The sequence below is a fragment of the Triticum aestivum genome, chromosome 4D (genome assembly GCF_018294505.1).
Source record: "Triticum aestivum cultivar Chinese Spring chromosome 4D, IWGSC CS RefSeq v2.1, whole genome shotgun sequence".
In the NCBI taxonomy this organism is placed as follows: Eukaryota; Viridiplantae; Streptophyta; class Magnoliopsida; order Poales; family Poaceae; genus Triticum; species Triticum aestivum.
The window spans coordinates 396,360,326-396,379,228 of NC_057805.1; the positions used below are offsets into that span (position 1 = coordinate 396,360,326).

At 45.4% G+C, this 18,903-nt stretch overlaps 1 protein-coding gene across 1 annotated transcript; it reads right to left on the reverse strand.

Annotated features, from left to right (window-relative positions):
* Positions 1-3,927: 3,927 nt before the first annotated feature.
* Positions 3,928-7,672, reverse strand: LOC123098157 (probable receptor-like serine/threonine-protein kinase At4g34500). The gene is made up of 6 exons (XM_044520057.1): positions 7,023-7,672; positions 5,338-5,442; positions 5,097-5,219; positions 4,805-4,975; positions 4,356-4,695; positions 3,928-4,248 (listed from the first exon to the last, which is right to left on the reverse strand). The coding sequence occupies exons 1-6, from the start codon at positions 7,565-7,567 to the stop codon at positions 4,141-4,143; spliced, it is 1,392 nt and encodes a 463-aa protein (XP_044375992.1). The 5' UTR covers positions 7,568-7,672; the 3' UTR covers positions 3,928-4,140.
* Between the last annotated feature and the right edge of the window lie 11,231 nt (positions 7,673-18,903).

Genomic DNA, 18,903 nt, shown 5'->3' on the forward strand with positions numbered 1-18,903 from the left:
CTTCACGAAGGCACAGACTCGAGCGCAGCATGGCTTCTTTCTCTCCAAACTCAGTGTTGTTGATCCACCATGAGTTTGAGGGGGGTGTTAGATGTGTATAGTCCCTTTTCGGTATATCCCCATTGTATAAGGGGTTCTCTGCACTTTGCCACACATGTATATGTAATGGCCTTTGGCCCTCAGTGAATACTAGTTGCTCATTTATCCAACAAGTGTAACAACCATTTTGTAGTGTTATCCTGTTCTTATAAAGCCTTTTTTTTATCATCCTAGCCTGATTGTTTATGAAAGAAAATCAAAGTGGAACTGACATCACAAGAATTCTGAAGATTGTGCTTCATGGAATAACACAAGTTACATTAGCATTTATTTCATAGTTCGCATAATAATGCACATGGGCAACTTACCTCGGCCAAAATCTCTACTTATCATAGGTAGCATTTGAGAATAGTCCAAACTGATTCCATGAGGTACAGAAATTCTTCTTCCGAAGGATGTGTAATTCTTAGTTTTTTCATCGATTACCTTTGTTTGCCTGTTGTGGCATCTTAATAATAAGCTACAACTTCTGTATTACAAAAGGTGTATTTGTATGGATGAGTTTTGATGAGGAGGCCTCTTTGCAACCATTGTCTATGAAATTAATAGCATATTCATACTGCAATATACTATATGGTACGTGTCTCGATGATGATCACAATGAAGCCAGTGACGGGCACTCACACGAGCATTAGCCAGTGACCGGTACTACAGACGCGGCGTGCCACTGCGTTTCCGGCGCTAGTACATTTATATAGGTGAATGCATCAAAGCACTCATATTGTCTATTTTAAATCTACTGTGATCATTTCTCAAAAAAACAAAAAAAAACTCTACACACTCGTCAGGAGAAACAAGGTGAGTCTCATGCAGTCCTTTGGTGAGTGTTCTTCAATTTGAGGTTGACTTCTCATGTCTCATTGCTGCGACAAAAGGACCCCACATGTAGGTTTCGTACTACTATTATTTTCTAAAGGTAAATAATGTGTAAGAACTTTGCTGCATTCAAACACATCGTTCGAACATCATTCGGAAATGGGTATACAACAGGAAAAAACGATGTAAAAACATTATATAACAATAAAAGCAGGAACACTTTGTGATGGAGGTCTGAAATTATGGCAGCATGTTATTCTGTGTATGTAGCAGAAGATAGACGACCTTACAACATAGCCTGAGAATGACTTGCGGAACGTCAGCAGAGATATGGTTCTGATGGGGATTTTGTTTTGTTATATCTAGGATTTCAGAGGAACTGGACTAGGGAAGAGTCACTGAGTCGCTGGTTGTTCGTGAGACGAGAAGGGAACGTGACAACCAGGAAAGGGGTAGTGCAAACCTGGACAGGGGAGCACCTGCTTGACGAGAAAGTGTCCGCTGATTGACAACAGGTACATTGGTTTCCCTGCTTGACATGGCAATCGGTGGATCAGCTGGGCACGGGTTATCATTCACATTAAGGTAGAGAAAATATTTTGATCTTTTTGACAGTTATTTGGCTTCATTTTGCATGCTTGGTCTTTCAGTAGCAAAACTACCTTGTTGAGAGTTATTTCAATCTTAATCTGATAACCATTTGGCTGACTCGTTGACCTCCAACTAGAAGTTTTGAATCCAATCTCTAGTTTATTCTTCTCCGATTTCTAGTTAAAATTTGTTAGATGTAAAGTTTCTAGTCTCAGTTGAATGTTATTTGATAGTGCACCTGCGGTTCTCGATTAGTAGGCATGCTGTTGATTCTGCAGGTCGTGGCATGGCCGCATGGGTTTCGGTAGTTGGTCTTCCCGATGTTTTTTTTCCGAGCTTCATCATGTTGTGGAGTCGGAGCTGCCATGGTGGGCTTGGTGGTGACGATGAGAAATGGAGGGTGGCCATCTCGGGAGGCTTGGTCGGCTAAAGCCTTGCATATTTTTCTTGTGAAGCTCGTCATCAAAGTCGGAGCTGCATGTCTGCTAGCGCCGCGGTTGATTGGCTGATGTAATCCTCATGCAGTCATTGTGTGGACCGTGCTAGTGGTGGTCATCTATGGCAAAGTCGGAGTCGCTGGATCAAACACGATAATGGTGATGACGACGATGCTTATGGGCAGTCTCGTCGGTTTTTGTCTTCTCAGCAGTGTGTGTGAATTTTATTGGTAGTCAGCTTCACAACTATTATGGCACATCCAGCCTTTGGGCTTGTAATTTCAGTTTTCGCCCAACTTTGTCTTAATTCACCGGGCAACTCTCTTCTGCTCAATTAATAGATCGAAGCCTAAGATCTCCTATTAAAAAGGTTTAATGTGATGTACTCCCTCCGTTCCAAAATAGATGACCCAACTTTGTACTAACTTAGGGAGTATGTGGTTGTCGGTTTTTGCAGCAACCTGGCAATGGATGTCACTGCTGGACCTCTTCAATGTGTATTGATGCAATTGCATGGAAGTGCTTTTTCTGACCCTTTTGTTGAGGTAGAGTTTTTCTTCGGAAGATGTAGCAAATTTTGTTGTTCGATACTTAGGACCTAATGCTTCTTGTTTTTACTTTGTCTTCCTTCCATATGCTCCGAAAATAAAATTGTTAGTCACCTCTATATATGTACTACCGAGAATAAATGCTTATCTTGTCATGCGAAGATATGAAGAGTTCATTTTCAGATATGATGCAACATTTTAGACTTGAGTACATTATTAGTTCTTTAAGAGCATCCACAGCCGGACGCCTCAAACCATCCCTCATACACCCGCGGACGCGCCCGGTCAGTGACCGGACAGGAGAGAGAAGGAAAAACATGACCCAACCGGACCCCTCATATCATCCCTATACGCCCGGGTAGTCCGCGAACCCTCATATCCATCTCAAATATGGGGAGGATATGAGGGCTCGCACGCCCGGGCATTCTGCCGCGTAGGATGCGGCCCCACCCTGGACCACCTTTTCTCTTTCTTTATTCATTCTTTTATTTCTCTCTCCTCACCTTCACCAATCACGTGCAAGTGACTTGGCATATGAGAAGAAAAGTGAGAAGTGTGGCTGCGTTGACGAATAAATAGGGGCTCAAAACGGATACACCCGGTCACTGACCGGGCGCGTCCGCGGGCGCATAAGGGGTCATATTTGCTATGTCCGGCTGTAGATGCTATAACTGCCACATAATGTTTGGGATGGTCTCATGTTACCCCCCACATTGTTTAAACCTTGTCCATCTTGCCTAGACCAAGACCCCACCGCGTGTTCCGATAAATTGAGTGAAAATGTGTGTCTTGACCTTGACGTTGTGCTACGAGTCGTCAAACGGTATGCTAAGTTTTTTGCAAATTCCGAAAGAAAGGTGGGAATGTTATACTCATGAAGACCCCGAGGAAGGGGTCGTGGAGACCTTCGAGGTGGAATCGTTCGAGACACCCAGTGAAGATGATTGTGAACCAATGCAACAATTACCTTTTCCTTGAAAGAGTCACACAATTAGAGTATGAGCATGAAAAGCTAATGAAGAAACAAGAGGAGAAACGAAGCACATGCACAATTGAAGCTAAGCTGCCACCTGTGAAGAAAGAATAAATTCAAAAACGAGTGAGTAATAATGTGTTGGAAATGGAAAAGGAGACCACATCTTTTGTTAAAGGATGTATCAAGGTCATAGACACAGGTAAACCCGTGATGCCTTGCTCATTTGATAGCACTTCATATTACAGGCTATGGGATATTGGTTTATGCGTCCTCACCTAAACTGAAGGAGGCGCATGTCGATGAGTTTTGGCATGGCCTCCGCTATCTGTCCGATGTGATGGACGTGTCCGGGTGTCCCATATACGCCCTACATACGAGCTGCATACGGGGTGCCGAATAGCCCGGACATATAGAATCGATGAGGGGTTTGGTTGGGTGGCAAAAAGGTGACTAGGCTCCGAGGCAAAGACCAATGATCTCTCTATTTATACACCATAATCATTAGCATCAAGTTTAGTCCGGCACGGTACTACTACAAAAGATAAAAATAAAAACAAACGCTCGTATTAATCATGCAATACTCCTGCCAACGCCATAAAACCAAACCAAAGGAATAAACAAAAAATGTACACTACCCCGGGGAGAAAAAGTCAGCTCCACGCGCGCACGCTCCTCATCTCCACGTGGATTTGTCGGCGTCGTCGGCTCCGGCCTTCTCGGCCAGAAGCGACGTCCGCGCGTTGGTCGACGGCCGGTGAGCCGCCCGCGGCGATCGGTGCTCCTGCATTGCCCAAAACGGAAACGAAAACCAAGGATTCATTCACCTCCCAAAGCCTATGAATATGATGCGTGCTGCCGTTGGCTGATGGAGTGCGTGCGTGTGCGTACCGTGCGGAAGGGGAACTCGTCGCCCTCGAGCATGTGCACGATCTGCCCCATCTTGGGCCGCTTGTGCGCGTCGGAGTCGATGCAGCGGAGGCACACCAGCAGCACCCGGTTGAGCACCCTGGGCGCCGGCGCCGGCACGATGCGCGGGTCCGCCAGGTCCTCCACGCGCCGGCTCCCCACCATCCCCCTGAACCACTCCACCAGGTTCACCTCGCCCGCCGGCCGGTTGTAGTCCACCGGGCTCCTCCCGGAGATGAGCTCCATCAGCAGCACGCCGAAGCTGTAGATGTCGCTGCTCTCGTTCAGCATCCCCGTCGACGCGTACTCCGGGGCCACGTACCTGCACCCACCCCAAAAGAAAAACGTTCAGAGCCTTCTTCTCCTTTTTTTTTTCCACGGTAAACCGAGTGATCAGAGAGCGTAAAAGTATGATGTTAGCTGAAGCGCACCCGAACGTGCCCATCACACGGGTCGTCACGTAGCTGGAGCCGGAGCCGAGGACCTTGGCCATGCCGAAGTCGGACACCTTGGGGTTCCATTTCTTGTCCAGAAGGATGTTGCTGGACTTGATGTCCCGGTGCACCACCTTGGGCTCCAGCCCCTCGTGCAAGTAGGCAATACTGCAACAAAATTCACAATAGAAGATCGTAACAGAATCAGTGAGTCTTTTCGATCGCGATGTGCGACAAGATAAGCCATATGATTAGTGTGAGTGAGCTTTAAACAGAAACGGAAACGAACCCTTTGGCTGTCCCGATGGCGATCTTGAGACGGATCTCCCATGTCAGCGGGCTGACGGGGCCGACGTCCCCGTGCAGCCACTGCTCCAAGTTGCCGTTCTCAACAAACTCGTACACGAGCATCCTGTGAACACACACACGATGTGATGATGATGGCGTTAGCTAGCTACCACACGGCACACGCTACTCAGTCAGCTGCCTTTCTTCCTTATGATCCAGCCGAAATGCACAGGCGCGCTTACCGTTTAGGCCCTTCCGCGCAGTAGCCGATGAGGCCGGCGAGGTGCTTGTGCCTCACTCTGCCGATGGCTTCAACCTCCACCTTGAATTCCTGCTCGGCCTGACCCCTACAAATTACAAAACCAATCCAACATTCAGATCAACATCCTGCTTGTTAATAAGAACATACTGTTCCATTTCAAACCATCTAGATTACTTATGGAGTGGGCTCTCTGAGTGACCTGAAAGATGCTGTTCGTTGGAACATCAACAGAAAACATTCTGATTTCTGAACCCGTGTGCAGGAAGGAAGGGATATTTACGGCTGCTGTTACGCATGTGTCGACCTTCAGCGATCCATGTGCGTCCATTTGGTTCACTTCAAAGTTAAAACAGCTCCAAAGATGGCACATACTACTACTGCTATATTTCTGAGATTGGATATTTGTAGGATCAGGAAAAAAGGAGGAAAGTTCGGTCACCGCTTTGCCTTTTCTGTTGCTTTATCTTTTCTTGAAAGTAAGGGCATCCATGAGATCGGTGCATATGACCGCCGACGGACGGACGGACGGACGATCTCAAGCTCTCAACCAACCAAGTAGATGGACACATACTACGTGCCATCACAAAAAAAAGCACAAAAAGAGCCACCTACACCTACTCATATCTCAATCATGTGTAACCGGGACACAAACAAAACAAAGGCAATGTTGCCATTCTCTGTAGCATTGACTTAATGCAACGATAGTGCTGTATAACTACATGGGTTCAATTAATTTGGTTCACAGGAGTATACGGCACAACGGAGACCACTCCTATCAATAATCACACACATAATATAATGCTAAAAAGAATATAGGGTGTAAAACACCCTGCATTTTATTTGGCCCTTGAGTCGAATGACATCACAAGATTCTGATGAACTCGGCATAAATGATAATCTTAACAAAGGGCGGATTGTGCACTTCAATAAACAAAAAACATGCTTGCCACAAGTTTATTTTGCCGCAATAGGTACAGGTCAGTCGCCTGACTTATGAATTTGGGTCAAGTCGATTTCGCTAGAAGGGAGAAACAGACGGAGGGCTTATTTTGCCCTTAACAAAGGTTAAAATGACGGCAATCTTAAGCCACGGCCAACAGCAGAACTACAACTAGTACCGCACTTGCTGTGACTAATTACCAACACATGCACGGACTAATGGAGACCAAGCCAGATTTGAGCAGAAATGTACGATGTGGAAGCAAAAGCATCTCCGCAAAAGGACAAATTGGACCTTTAACTTAACAGAAGCATGCAAGTTCTTTTTTGCCCTTTTGATATGACCAGGTAAGGTATACGAGCAGCAATCTTGAAGCCACGCCAACAGGAAAACTGCAACAACCTCACTTACCGTGACTAATTACCCAACGCTTGCATTTAGTTCAGGAAAGCACCAAAGGTACATGGCCACATACAGTACTACAAGCTTTAACCCATTCACACATTTACTTGCCCGAGCTACCGCACTGATACAGTGATACTAGTACAAGGGAACAGACATGTACCATGTATTAACTTTTCTTTTTGAGATTGTTAAATTTATTAATCTTGAGGTTAAAGCAAAAGTACTGCTTACGTTTCTACCATGTTGGACGAACGAAGCAGAGCAGACAGAGTAGAGCCCAATTCAACAGGGTAACAGTGACGGGGAGAAAGAGTGCTCACTTGTGATCGAAGAGGTTCTTGACGGCGACCACCTCACCGCCGGCAAGCACACCGCGGTACACCGTGCCGTAGCCTCCCTCCCCGACCACGTTCGCCTCGCGGAACCCGCCCGTGGCCGCCTCCAGCTCCTCCAGCTCGTACCACCTCCCCCAGCCCATCTCCACCCCGGGCGCCGCCCCGCCCCCGCTGATCCTCTCCGGCTTCTTCCGCACCGGCGACTCCAGGGAGCTGGCCGCCGCGGACGAGCTGGCCACGTCGGAGGAGCTGGTGCCGACCTCGGCCCCGACCTCGGCGTACTTCTGGTGCTTGGGCGTGGAGGTCGGGAGGAGCGAGCCGGAGGAGAGCGCGTGGTCGACGCGCGAGGACTGCGGCTTGGCCCTGCCCCCGCCCCCGCGCCGGCGCGCCAGGTACGCGGCGATCGACGCGGCCGCGACAACGAGGAGCAGGACGACGGCGCCCGCGAGCGCGGCCTCGGCGGCGGTGGACAGCCCGAGGAAGGACCTGCCGCTGCCGGAGGCAGCGGGCGGCGGGCCGGCGGCGTCCATCGCTCGCGGCGGCGGGGCTCGGTTGGTGGGCCCGCCCAGGCCCGGTTACACGGAGGGTGGCGACGTAGTGGAGGGTGGTGGTGGTGGTGGTATCGGAGGGAGGGCGCCGGTGGAGCGTGTGTCTGCGTGCGCCTGCGTTATATGGAGTTATGATGAGTTTTCTTCGCTCCCGCTAACGTTGGTGGACTCGGCGCACCGTGGACCCCGTCCCATTATTGTTTTTGTTTGTTTGCTTTCGCATTGATTTCTGGAGATCGAGTCATTTAAGTTCATCGGGGACGTGTCAACCATCTAATGACCCAATGCGGCGTGATGCGAGAGCACATTTCAGATTGCCAGGTGTGTGAAGTGAGCAGATATCTCTGCATTTGTGTAGGCAGCCACAATCTGGAACGATTTACTGCTGCAATGCGGCTGCAGATACCTCCGCATTTGCGTAGGCAGTTGCGATCTAGGAGAGCGATTTATTAGTGCAATGCTGTTTGGGGTGATGATGGTGTGAGCCGCTGGTCCGGGTCCACGGACGGAGGGGGTGCTCGCCTTTGCCGTTGGACGGGGAGGCGTGTGGCTTTGTTTTGGTGTGCTCTACGTGAAACGGTCGTTGGGTGGGGCAGGGGAGCGCCTAGATCCGGGCCCACCTTCGAGGCGATGCCCGTGAATGCTGTGCCTCGGTCTATTCGGGAATTTGATTGCGCAGGGGCCGGTCATTTCTCCGAGTATGACGCTATTTATAGATGTATATGTACGTACTCACACATGTCTACAGCATACGACCGCTGGTATTCATCAAGGACCCGTGTGGAGCTGAATTGTATTTTTCCTCCATGCATGTACACTGCCCAACACAATCTGAAACACACAAACAATATACTGTCGGAATACATGCTGATTTCAGCTCTCCTTTGGTGAGGCAACACGGACTTCAGCTCGCTTCTACAGTCGTCTTCTCAGGCGTCACGGGCTCACAGCCCCCCTGGCCATATGGGCCCTGTTACTATTATCGTTCAAAAGATCCTACTTCTCCTTTTGTTTCAGAAAGCGTACACTCTGTAAAACAAATATCGGGGAAACGTACGCTGTGTAATTAACGGGTGCTTCTCGGGAAGCTTTGACAGTGACAAGCAAGTAAGTTAAGCAAGCACATCTTTTTGGTGGATTAACTAAGGTTTCACCAGCAACGTTCAGGAGGTTCTTAGGTAGGTAGGTAGGCTAGGTATCGTTGCCGGGAAAGCGACGAGGTGAAGAGACCAACGGATAGACAATTGGTTTGGCTTGGCTTGGAAACCAAGCGCTTGTGCAGAATAGCTGGGAGGTGTGCCAATGCGTTTTGGAGGACGTCCATCACATAGCCCAAAAGTGCATGCAGCTGCCGAGCTACATGGAGCTCTTTATTTTCTTTCAACGAAAATACTATTTTCACACTTAAAAAATCTGAAAAATAGTATACACATGAACATATATTTGTAGTATACACATGAACATATATTTGTAGTATACACATGAACATATATTTGTAGTATACACGTGCTATAGAATTTCACGAGCACATATGTTTTTTCATTATCATAATTATCTATTGTTCATATGTGATATCGATGTACAAAAAAAAAAGAGAAATGCATAGATTAATATGGGGCTTTTCTTTGTTGTATTTGGGCCAGATGTTTGTCCTTTTTTGTGTATTATGCAAATAATCGAATTAGTTGATGAAGCTTTATACACACTTGAATAACATGCATACGTGTTAATAGGTTGACATTTTTTTAAAACTTTTAAATATATTTTGATTTTTCTTTTGAAAAACAAGCTCAATGGAGCAGGTCCTTTGCAATGCCGCACTCATCACATAGCCATTTATATATTTTTCAACCGGAAACTTGATTTGAGGCACCTCTAAGGGAAAAAAGTGAGTCGGATAACTATCATTTTCTTGTATAATGCAGTACTTCATCTGTTAAAATATAGTGTATATTGGTTTGCTTAAGTTAAACTTTGTAAACTTTGACCAACTTCATACAAAAATATATCAACGTCTATAGTACCAAATCAACACCATTAGATTCATCATGAAATATATTTCCATGTTTTTGTACATTTCTGGTATTAAAGCGTTTTCTACAGCTTTGGTTGAACCTAATAAAAGTTTGACTTAAGACAAATTTATTATGTATTTAAATAGATGGAATACTAATTAGTACCAAATTGATCTTTATGCGGGCGTTGCCAACTTAATTTTGTACAAACGTAGTGCCAAAAATAGAACTTCTTCCTTCTGGGTTTAAAAGATCCCCAATCATTTTTAAGTTTGCAATCTAACCATTAAAACATGTGCATTACTAAATACTTATTCGAATGAAAGTATTAGTGGCATGTATTTATGTGGCATAACATCAATATTTAATTGGTCAAGCTGATAATCTCAAAATATGTGCAGGTCCTATTCAACCAAAAGAGGGGGTAATACACCACCAAGTGTAAGAAATGTAATCAAATCTCATATCGTATAGCTAGTGTGTGTTTTCCCATTGCCAAAAAAAACCTAGTGCATGTCTTTGGGCAATAGTGCCATGTGGCATTTGATAATAATTGCATTTTGTCATGATGCTTCAACATGCTAGAGAGCGGAAGAACATCGAGCAACCACTTGAGATACTACACAAGGTTGAATCATCTACAACAAACTTTAATCACTGAAGATACTCTGGTTTAAGTCTTCACAGACACCAATGGGGTTCTTATACTTAAAAAAAGTAATTGTAGGGGCTTCGCCTAGCACATTACTTACAGAAAAAAGCTCCTTCACGCTACTAGACATTAGAGTGGTGCTCGGAGCGAGGGGCACATATGCAGCGAAGAGAATGGTCACGGAGCATGATTTCAGAGGATTTCATTCCTTATTACATCTTTAATTTACAAATCCCTTTGAATGTTTGGTGTTGTACATTTCTTACAAAATGCATCCCATCAAAAATGTATTTTATAGAAAGTATGACATGAGCTCGTTCTTCTCTTTATCCCTCTCCACCCTTTCTCGTATCCAAACTTAACTATGATCATGTGTTCTAAGATCAAGTAGGAACTAATAAGTGACATATAATTCATATGTTTACTTTATTCATATGTTTAATTTAGATGATCCAAAGAAGTTTTAAAGTGTATATAGATGTTTTTATTCTATTCTTTTTTAGTTTGAAAAGTTGAGATATTAGCAAACAAACTTGCCTTATATATTTATTGCCATTATGTCAAGTCGTATTTTATTTACTCTATGTAATGTTATATTTTTTTCATTTTAAAGAGCCCTCGATCTTGATTTTATTTCACAACAAACTTGATAAGGCAAACATTTAAGTTCACAAAAAGACCGTTCTTACCACGTCAATGCCTAGAAACATGTGACAAATTATAATTTGAGAAACTACACACTTAAATTTGGAAATATGCACTTTAAGAGAGCCAACCATCAGTGTGACGGGTACTGGGAAGGTTGTACTCCAAGATCAAGAGGGATGGAAGTCGTGTTCTGATAACTTGTGCGGAATATTTTTTAGTGTGAAATGTCAATTCTGTCAAAGTAAAACGTCTATGATAACGTACTTCAGCAATCTTAAAGCTTCACGACTTGAGTTTTAGGTATGCGTTGTGTCATGTGCTGGTATGTGTCTTTTGCCAAAAAAAATACACGTTAAAGAAAGTTTTACCATGTTACAATGTGTGGAGATATCCTAATCTTTCATGACAATAAGTTTCAAAGTGATATCATACGTTCAAGTTTTTGATAGCCTAATCGCTTGTTTTATGGAGATCTTTCTAACAGAAAATTAGATGAAGTTCGGCAAACAACATTTCTGCACCATCGAGCTAGGGACAAGAACCGTGCAAACATCGATCGTAGTCGTCTTGTGCACTTCCACAACACCTTAAACACATGTGAGCTCAAGAAAATACACCACCATAACATGAAGTTCACTTGGAGTATTGAATGCAACAACACAATGCTTTGTAAACTGGATGGCTTCTTCTGGAATGCGGAGTGCGATATCGAATTCGCCACCCACATCCTTCGTGCTCTCTCTTCCCCGCTTTGGGATCACTGCTTGTTATTGCTTGCTAATGATGATGGTCCTAGGAGGCCCAAGTCTTTTCGCTTCGAGGACCACTGGACTAAGGTGCCTGGTTTCCAAAAAGTTGTCACTAACACTTGGAACGAGAATTCTATTCATGTGGAGCCTTATCAAAGGCTCTTCCATAAGCTCAAGACAATAATACATATGTTTCACTCTTGGAGGAAATCCATTTTTGCAAAAGCAAAGGTTCAACTCCACCGGCCCTTGGAGTCATCCTGCACCTTGATTTGGCTCAGGAGCAGAGAGAGCTCTCCCAAGACGAATGTGATCTCTAGAAAAGGCTCAAGAGGAAAATCATTAGTTTGGTTGTGTTGGAGAAATCAAGAAAGAGGCAAAACTCAAGAATCACTAACCCGAAGGAGGGAGATACCAACACCCGTTACTTCCACCTCCGTGTTAACCATGGAAGGAGAAAAAATTAATCCATTGCCTCAACAACGAACGGTTGGGTTACAAAGCACAAGCACAAGGAAGAAATTTCCCACCGCCATTTCAAGAACATTGCTAAAAAAGGCGCTTCATGCAACATAGACATCAACTAGGACATCCTACCTACTCCAGATGTGACCTTTGTGAGTTGGATGAGGCCATCACCAAGGAGGAGGTGAATGCGGCTATTTTTACCATGCCAAGGGACAAGGCTCCGAGGCCAGATGGTTTTACCGATGCTTTCTTTAAATCCTGTTGGAACACAATAAATGTGGACATCATGCTCGCCATCAGACGCTTCTCTGACCTACATGCCTCCCATTTTCATTGGCTAAACTTAGCCGATGTTGCCCTTACTCCACAGAAGGATGGTGCTGAGGATATCTCCGACTTTCGCCCCATTAGTCTTATTCATGCCATCGCAAAGATTATTGCCAAGGTCATGTCCAACCGCTTAGGCCCCCACATGAATAGCCTCGTTTCTCAATTGCAAAGTGCCTTCATCAAAAGGAGGTGCATATATGATAAAATCATGTATCTGCGCAATCTTGCCAGATGTTTCCACCGCAACAAAAGTTCGGCGCTACTCTTTAAGTTTGACATTAAAAAGAATTTCATTTGGTTCATTGGGACTACCTCCTTGATCTACTCAACTACCTAGGCTTCCCCCATGTTTCTGAGGTTGGGTCTCGGCCCTCCTGTCTTCGGTGTCGTCGCTGGTCTTGCTCGATGTGGTTCCTAGTTGCCCCATCACCCTGGGCCAAGGTCTGACGTAGGGGGATCCACTTTATCCCCTCCTCTTTGTGCTTGCTAATGTATTGCAAGTGCACATAGTTTAGTTGTAGCCTTTTAGAAGTAAGAGTATCGATCCCACAGGAAGCACAAGAACCAGCCTTTTGTTTCTTGAGAGGTTTAAATAGGAATGCGTGTAAGTTGTAAGAAATCCAAAGCGGTTGCGATATGATGGATACAGTGTAGCGAGCGTAAAGGTAAAAATACTGAAATAAAAGCAAAAAGGATTTAAAGTAGAACATTGAGATCAGTAGGACTAAAGTGTTTCCAGGGAGTCCGGGTTCCCCTCTAGTGTGCATCTATAGCAGTGCCTAAACACAATGATACCTCGGATTCCTAAACCACTTTTGCATATTTCTATTTGTGGGCAGAGCCAATACAGAAACGTGCATACTCACGCCAGCCCCGTATCACATACATGCCTACCCAGAGGGGGGGGGGAGAGGGGTGATAATCCCCAAGTGCAAGGAATCATCGTAGCAATTTCCAAAGGTGGAAGTGATAAGTATGGAGTGTCGAACCCACAAGGAGCTAAAGGTAAGATCAATATTCTCTCAAGTCCTATCTGCCACTGATACGACTCTACGTACACCGAACGTTTGCTTCCATCTAGAAACGAGAAATAAAACTACATTGTGGGTATGAAGGGGATAAATTTGCATGATATCGAAGAACTAAAATATAAAAGCAGGTGTTGTTAACATAAAGTTAGAATATATTACTATATATTATAAATAGCGAGTGTGGAATAATGATGGGTCGGTGTGCAGAATTGTCCTAGGCAATTGTTAACAAGATCGGTAATCATTATTGCAATTTCATATGAGGGAGAGGCATAAGCTAACATACTTTCTCTTCTTGGATCATATGCACTTATGATTGGAACTCTAGCAAGCATCCGCAACTACTCAAGATCATTAAGGTAAAACCCAACCATAGCATTAAAGTATCAAGTCCCCTTTATCCCATACGCAACAACCCCCTTACTCGGGTTTACACTTCTGTCGCTCTAGCAACCCACTATAAGCGAATCATGAACGTATTGCAACACCCTACAACGGGAATCTCTCAAGTGTGCGCGACACGGAAGGCGCCATAGGACAGCACCAAAATAAAACATATAACTCAAAACAATCTAGATCATCAATCAACGCAAAAGACAAAAGAAATCTACTCAAAACATCATAGGATGGCAACACATCTTTGGATCATAATATGTGGCATAAAGCACCATGTTCAAGTTGTTGGGAATCGTTGCATGGAAAAGAAAAAATTTCTACGCACATGCAATTATATATCCATGGAGATGCATAGCAACGAGGGGGAGAGTGTGTCTATGTACCCTCGTAGACCGTAAGCGGAAGCGTTTCACAACGCGGTTGATGTAGTCGAACTTCTTCACACTTCAACCGATCAAGTACCAAACGCACGGCACCTCCGTGTTCTGCACACGTTCAACTCAGTGACGTCCCTCGCTGAGGGAGTCCTGGATTAAGGGGTCCTCGGACGTCCGACCTGTGTGACGTGGGCCGGACTGATGGGCCATGAAGATACAAGATAGAAGACTTCCTCCCGTGTCCGGATGGGACTCTCATTTGCGTGGATGGCAAGCTTGGCGTTTGGATATGAAGATTCATTCCTCTGTAAACCGACTCTGTATAACCCTAGGCCCCTCCGATGTCTATATAAACCGGAGGGTTTAGTCCGTAGAGGCAATGACAATCATACAGGCTAGACATCTAGGGTTTAACCATTACGATCTCGTGGTAGATCAACTCTTGTAATCCTCATATTCATCAAGATCAATCAAGCAGGAAGTAGGGTATTACCTCCATCAAGAGGGCACGAACCTGGGTAAACATCGTGTCCCCCGTCTCCTGTTACCATCGACCTTAGGCGCACAGTTCGGGACCCCCTACCCGAGATCCGCCGGTTTTGACACCGACATTGGTGCTTTCATTGAGAGTTTCGCCGTGTCGTCATCAGAAGGACCGATGGCTCCATCAGTCATCTACAACAACCGCCCTGGGGGAAGTTTTCCTCCCCGGCCAGACCTTCGTATTCGGCGGCTTCGCGCTGCGGGCCAACTCGCTTGGCCATCTAGAGCAGATCGACAGCTACGCCCCAGGTCACCAGATTAGTTTTGGGAATCTAGACTATGTCACTGATATCCGAGGAGACATGATCTTCCAAGGGTTCACGACCCCAACCTCCGCTCTGGCCTTAGATCCGGAACATATTGCCAGGTCTGAAGACGGGATTCCTGAGCCCGCCGGACTATCTGCGGCCACTAAGCCTAATACGGGAGAGCCGGAGGAAGTATTGTCACGGGCAACCATCATAAAGCCGGACTCCTCTCCGGACACTGGCTCCGAACCCGCGGAGTCAGCATCGTGTGAGCTCGGCCAAGGAGTCTCCTTCCCGCCGTACTCCACGGACTCTCTTCTCCCTGGCCAAACCTCACCTTTAAGCGAGGCTCTTGACTCGATGCTATCCCTCATCATTACAGAGGAGCAACGTCTGAACTACGCCCAGCCCAGACTAGGGGCTGAGGGCGGGGAATTTTACGTCCCACCCACCACCCACTTCATAGCCACTATCGAGGACCTTACCGACATGCTTGACTGCAACTCCGAAGACATCTACGGTATGGACATTGATGCCGGAGACGAACAAAGCCAAAACCCGCCGCATACCACACGCTGGGCGGCCACCTCCACATTCGACGTATGCATGGTAGATACGCCAAGAGAGGATGGCGGTGAGGGCAGTAAGGATCCAATCAAGGACAACAACACTGATAAACCACCAAAGAAGCGGCATCAGCGACGCCGTTCAAAATCACGTCGTGGCAAGGAAAGCAATACCGGCAATGGAGACAATAACACTCCGGAGAACGCTGAAGACCCAGATGCCCCCGTCGAACCAACACCCGAACATGATGATAGGGAGGAGGGGCAGGGTAACCTTGACGAGCCAGTCGGAAGCGAGGACTCGCAGGACAGTAATTACACGCCACCCTCTGAAGACGACATAAGCCCCGGTGACGAAGATTTCATTGTACCAAAGGAGCCACTCGAGCAAGAACGCTTTAGGCAACAATTCATCGCAACTGCGAGGAGCCTAAAAAGGAAGCAGCAACGGCTTCAAGCCGAACGGGATACGCTCAATGACAGATGGACTAATGTCCTGGTAGCCTTGCACGACCAATCAAAAGCTACCCGAAGCGTAAGATGCTACCTCAATTCAACGACGAGGCACTAGAGCCCGTACCATCAGCGCATAACGCGGCTGACCGACCACCACGTGGCCGGAGCAAAACGACAACTCAAGCCGAACACCATCCCATACGACCTCGCCGTAAAGATAGGGACACAACAGCTCGGGGATGTACATATGACCTGCGGCAGGACCTGGAAAATAGAGCAGTGATACGTCACCAACGTATCTATAATTTTTGATTGTTCCATGCTATTATATATTCTGTTTTGGATGTTTAATGGGCTTTATTATACATTTTTATATTATTTTTGGGACTAACCTACTAACCCAAGGCCCAGTGCAAATTGCTGTTTTGTGCCTATTTCAGTGTTTCGCAGAAATGGAATATCAAACAGAATCCAAACGGAATGAAACCTTCGGGAACGTGATTTTTGGAACAAACGTGATCCAGAGGACTTGGAGTGGATGTCAATAAACAACCGAGGAGGCCACGAGGCAGGGAGGCGCGCCTGCCCCCTGGGCGCGCCCCCACCCTCGTGGGCCCCTCGTGGCTCCACCGACCTACTTCTTCCTCCTATATATACCTACGTACACCGAAACCATCCAGGAGCACCACGAAACCCTATTTCCACCGCCGCAACCTTCTGTACCCGTCAAATCCCATCTTGGGGCCTTTTCCGGCACTCTGCCGGAGGGGGCATCGATCATGGAGGGCTTCTACATCAACACCATAGCCTCTCCGATGATGTGTGAGTAGTTTACCTCAGACCTTCGGGTCCATAGTTATTAGCTAGATGGCTTCTTCTCTCTCTTTGGATCTCAATACAAAGTTTTCATCGATCTTCTTGGAGATCTATTCGATGTAACTCTTTTTGCGGTGTGTTTGTCGAGATCCGATGAATTGTGGGTTTATGATCAAGATTATCTATGAACAATATTTGAATCTCCTCTGAATTCTTTTATGTATGATTGATTATCTTTGCAAGTCTCTTCGAATTATTAGTTTGGTTTGGCCTACTAGATTGATATTTCTTGCAATGGGAGAAGTGCTTAGCTTTGGGTTCAATCTTGCGTTACTCGATCCCAGTGACAGAAGGGGAAACGACACGTATTGTATTGTTGCCATCGAGGATAAAAAGATGGGGTTTATATCATATTGCTTGAGTTTATCCATCTACATCATGTCATCTTGCCTAATGTGTTACTCTGTTCTTATGAACTTAATACTCTAGATGCATGCTGGATAGCGGTCGATGTGTGGAGTAATAGTAGTAGATGCAGGCAGGAGTCGGTCTACTTGTTGCGGACGTGATGCCTATATACATGATCATGCCTAGATATTCTCATAACTATGCTCAATTCTATCAATTGCTCGACAGTAATTTGTTCACCCACCGCAATACTTATGCTATCTTGAGAGAAGCCACTAGTGAAACCTATGGCCCCGGGTCTATTTTCCATCATATTAATCTCCCGTCAACTAGATATTTCTGTCGCCGTTTATTTTGCAATCTTTACTTTCAATCTTTATCAAAAAAATACCAAAAATATTATCTTATCATCTCTATCAGATCTCACTTTTGCAAGTGGCCATGAAGGGATTGACAACCCCTTTATCGCGTTGGTTGCAAGGTTCTTATTTGTTTGTGTAGGTACGAGGGACTTGCGTGTGGCCTCCTACTGGATTGCTACCTTGGTTCTAAAAAACTGAGGGAAATACTTACGCTACTTTGTTGCATCACCCTTTCCTCTTCAAGGGAAAACCAACGCATGCTCAAGAGGTAGCAAGAAGGATTTCTGACGCCGTTGCCGGGGAGGCTTACACCAAGTCAAGTCAAGATTTGATCTCCCAACAACGAGCCATTTCTGGCGCCGTTGCCGGGGAGTCTACGCACAAGTCAAGACATACCAAGTACCCATCACAAAATCTTATCCCTCACATTACATTATTTGCCATTTGCCTCTCGTTTTCCTCTCCCACACTTCACCCTTGCCGTTTTATTCGCCCTCTTTTTCCGTTTGCTTTTTCTTTCGCTTGCTTCTTGTTTGCTTGTGTGTTGGATTGCTTGCTTGTCACGATGGCTCAAGATAATACTAAATTGTGTGACTTTGCCAATACCAACAACAATGATTTTCTTAGCACCCCGATTGCTCCTCTTACCGATGCTGAATCTTGTCAAATTAATGCTGCTTTGCTGAATCTTGTCATGAAAGATCAATTCGCCGGCCTTCCTAGTGAAGATGCCGCTACCCACCTAAATAGCTTTGTTGATTTGTGTGATATGCAAAAGAAGAAAGATGTGGACAATGATATTGTTAAACTGAAGCTATTTCTGTTTTCGCTTAGAGATCGTGCTAAAACTTGGTTTTCGTCTTTGCCTAAAAATAGTATTGATTCTTGGAATAAGTGCAAAGATGCTTTTATCTCTAAGTATTTTCCTCCCGCTAAGATCATCTCTCTTAGAAATGATATTATAAATTTTAAGCAACTTGATCATGAACATGTTGCACAATCTTGGGAGAGAATGAAATTAATGATACATAATTTCCCTACACATGGTTTGAATTTATGGATGATTATACAAAAAATTTGTGCCGGATTGAATTTTGCTTCTAGAAATCTTTTAGATTCGGCCGCGGGAGGCACTTTTATGGAAATCACTTTAGGAGAAGCTACTAAACTCCTAGATAATATTATGGTTAATTATTCTCAATGGCACACCGAAAGATCTACTAGTAAAAAGGTGCATGCAATTGAAGAGATTA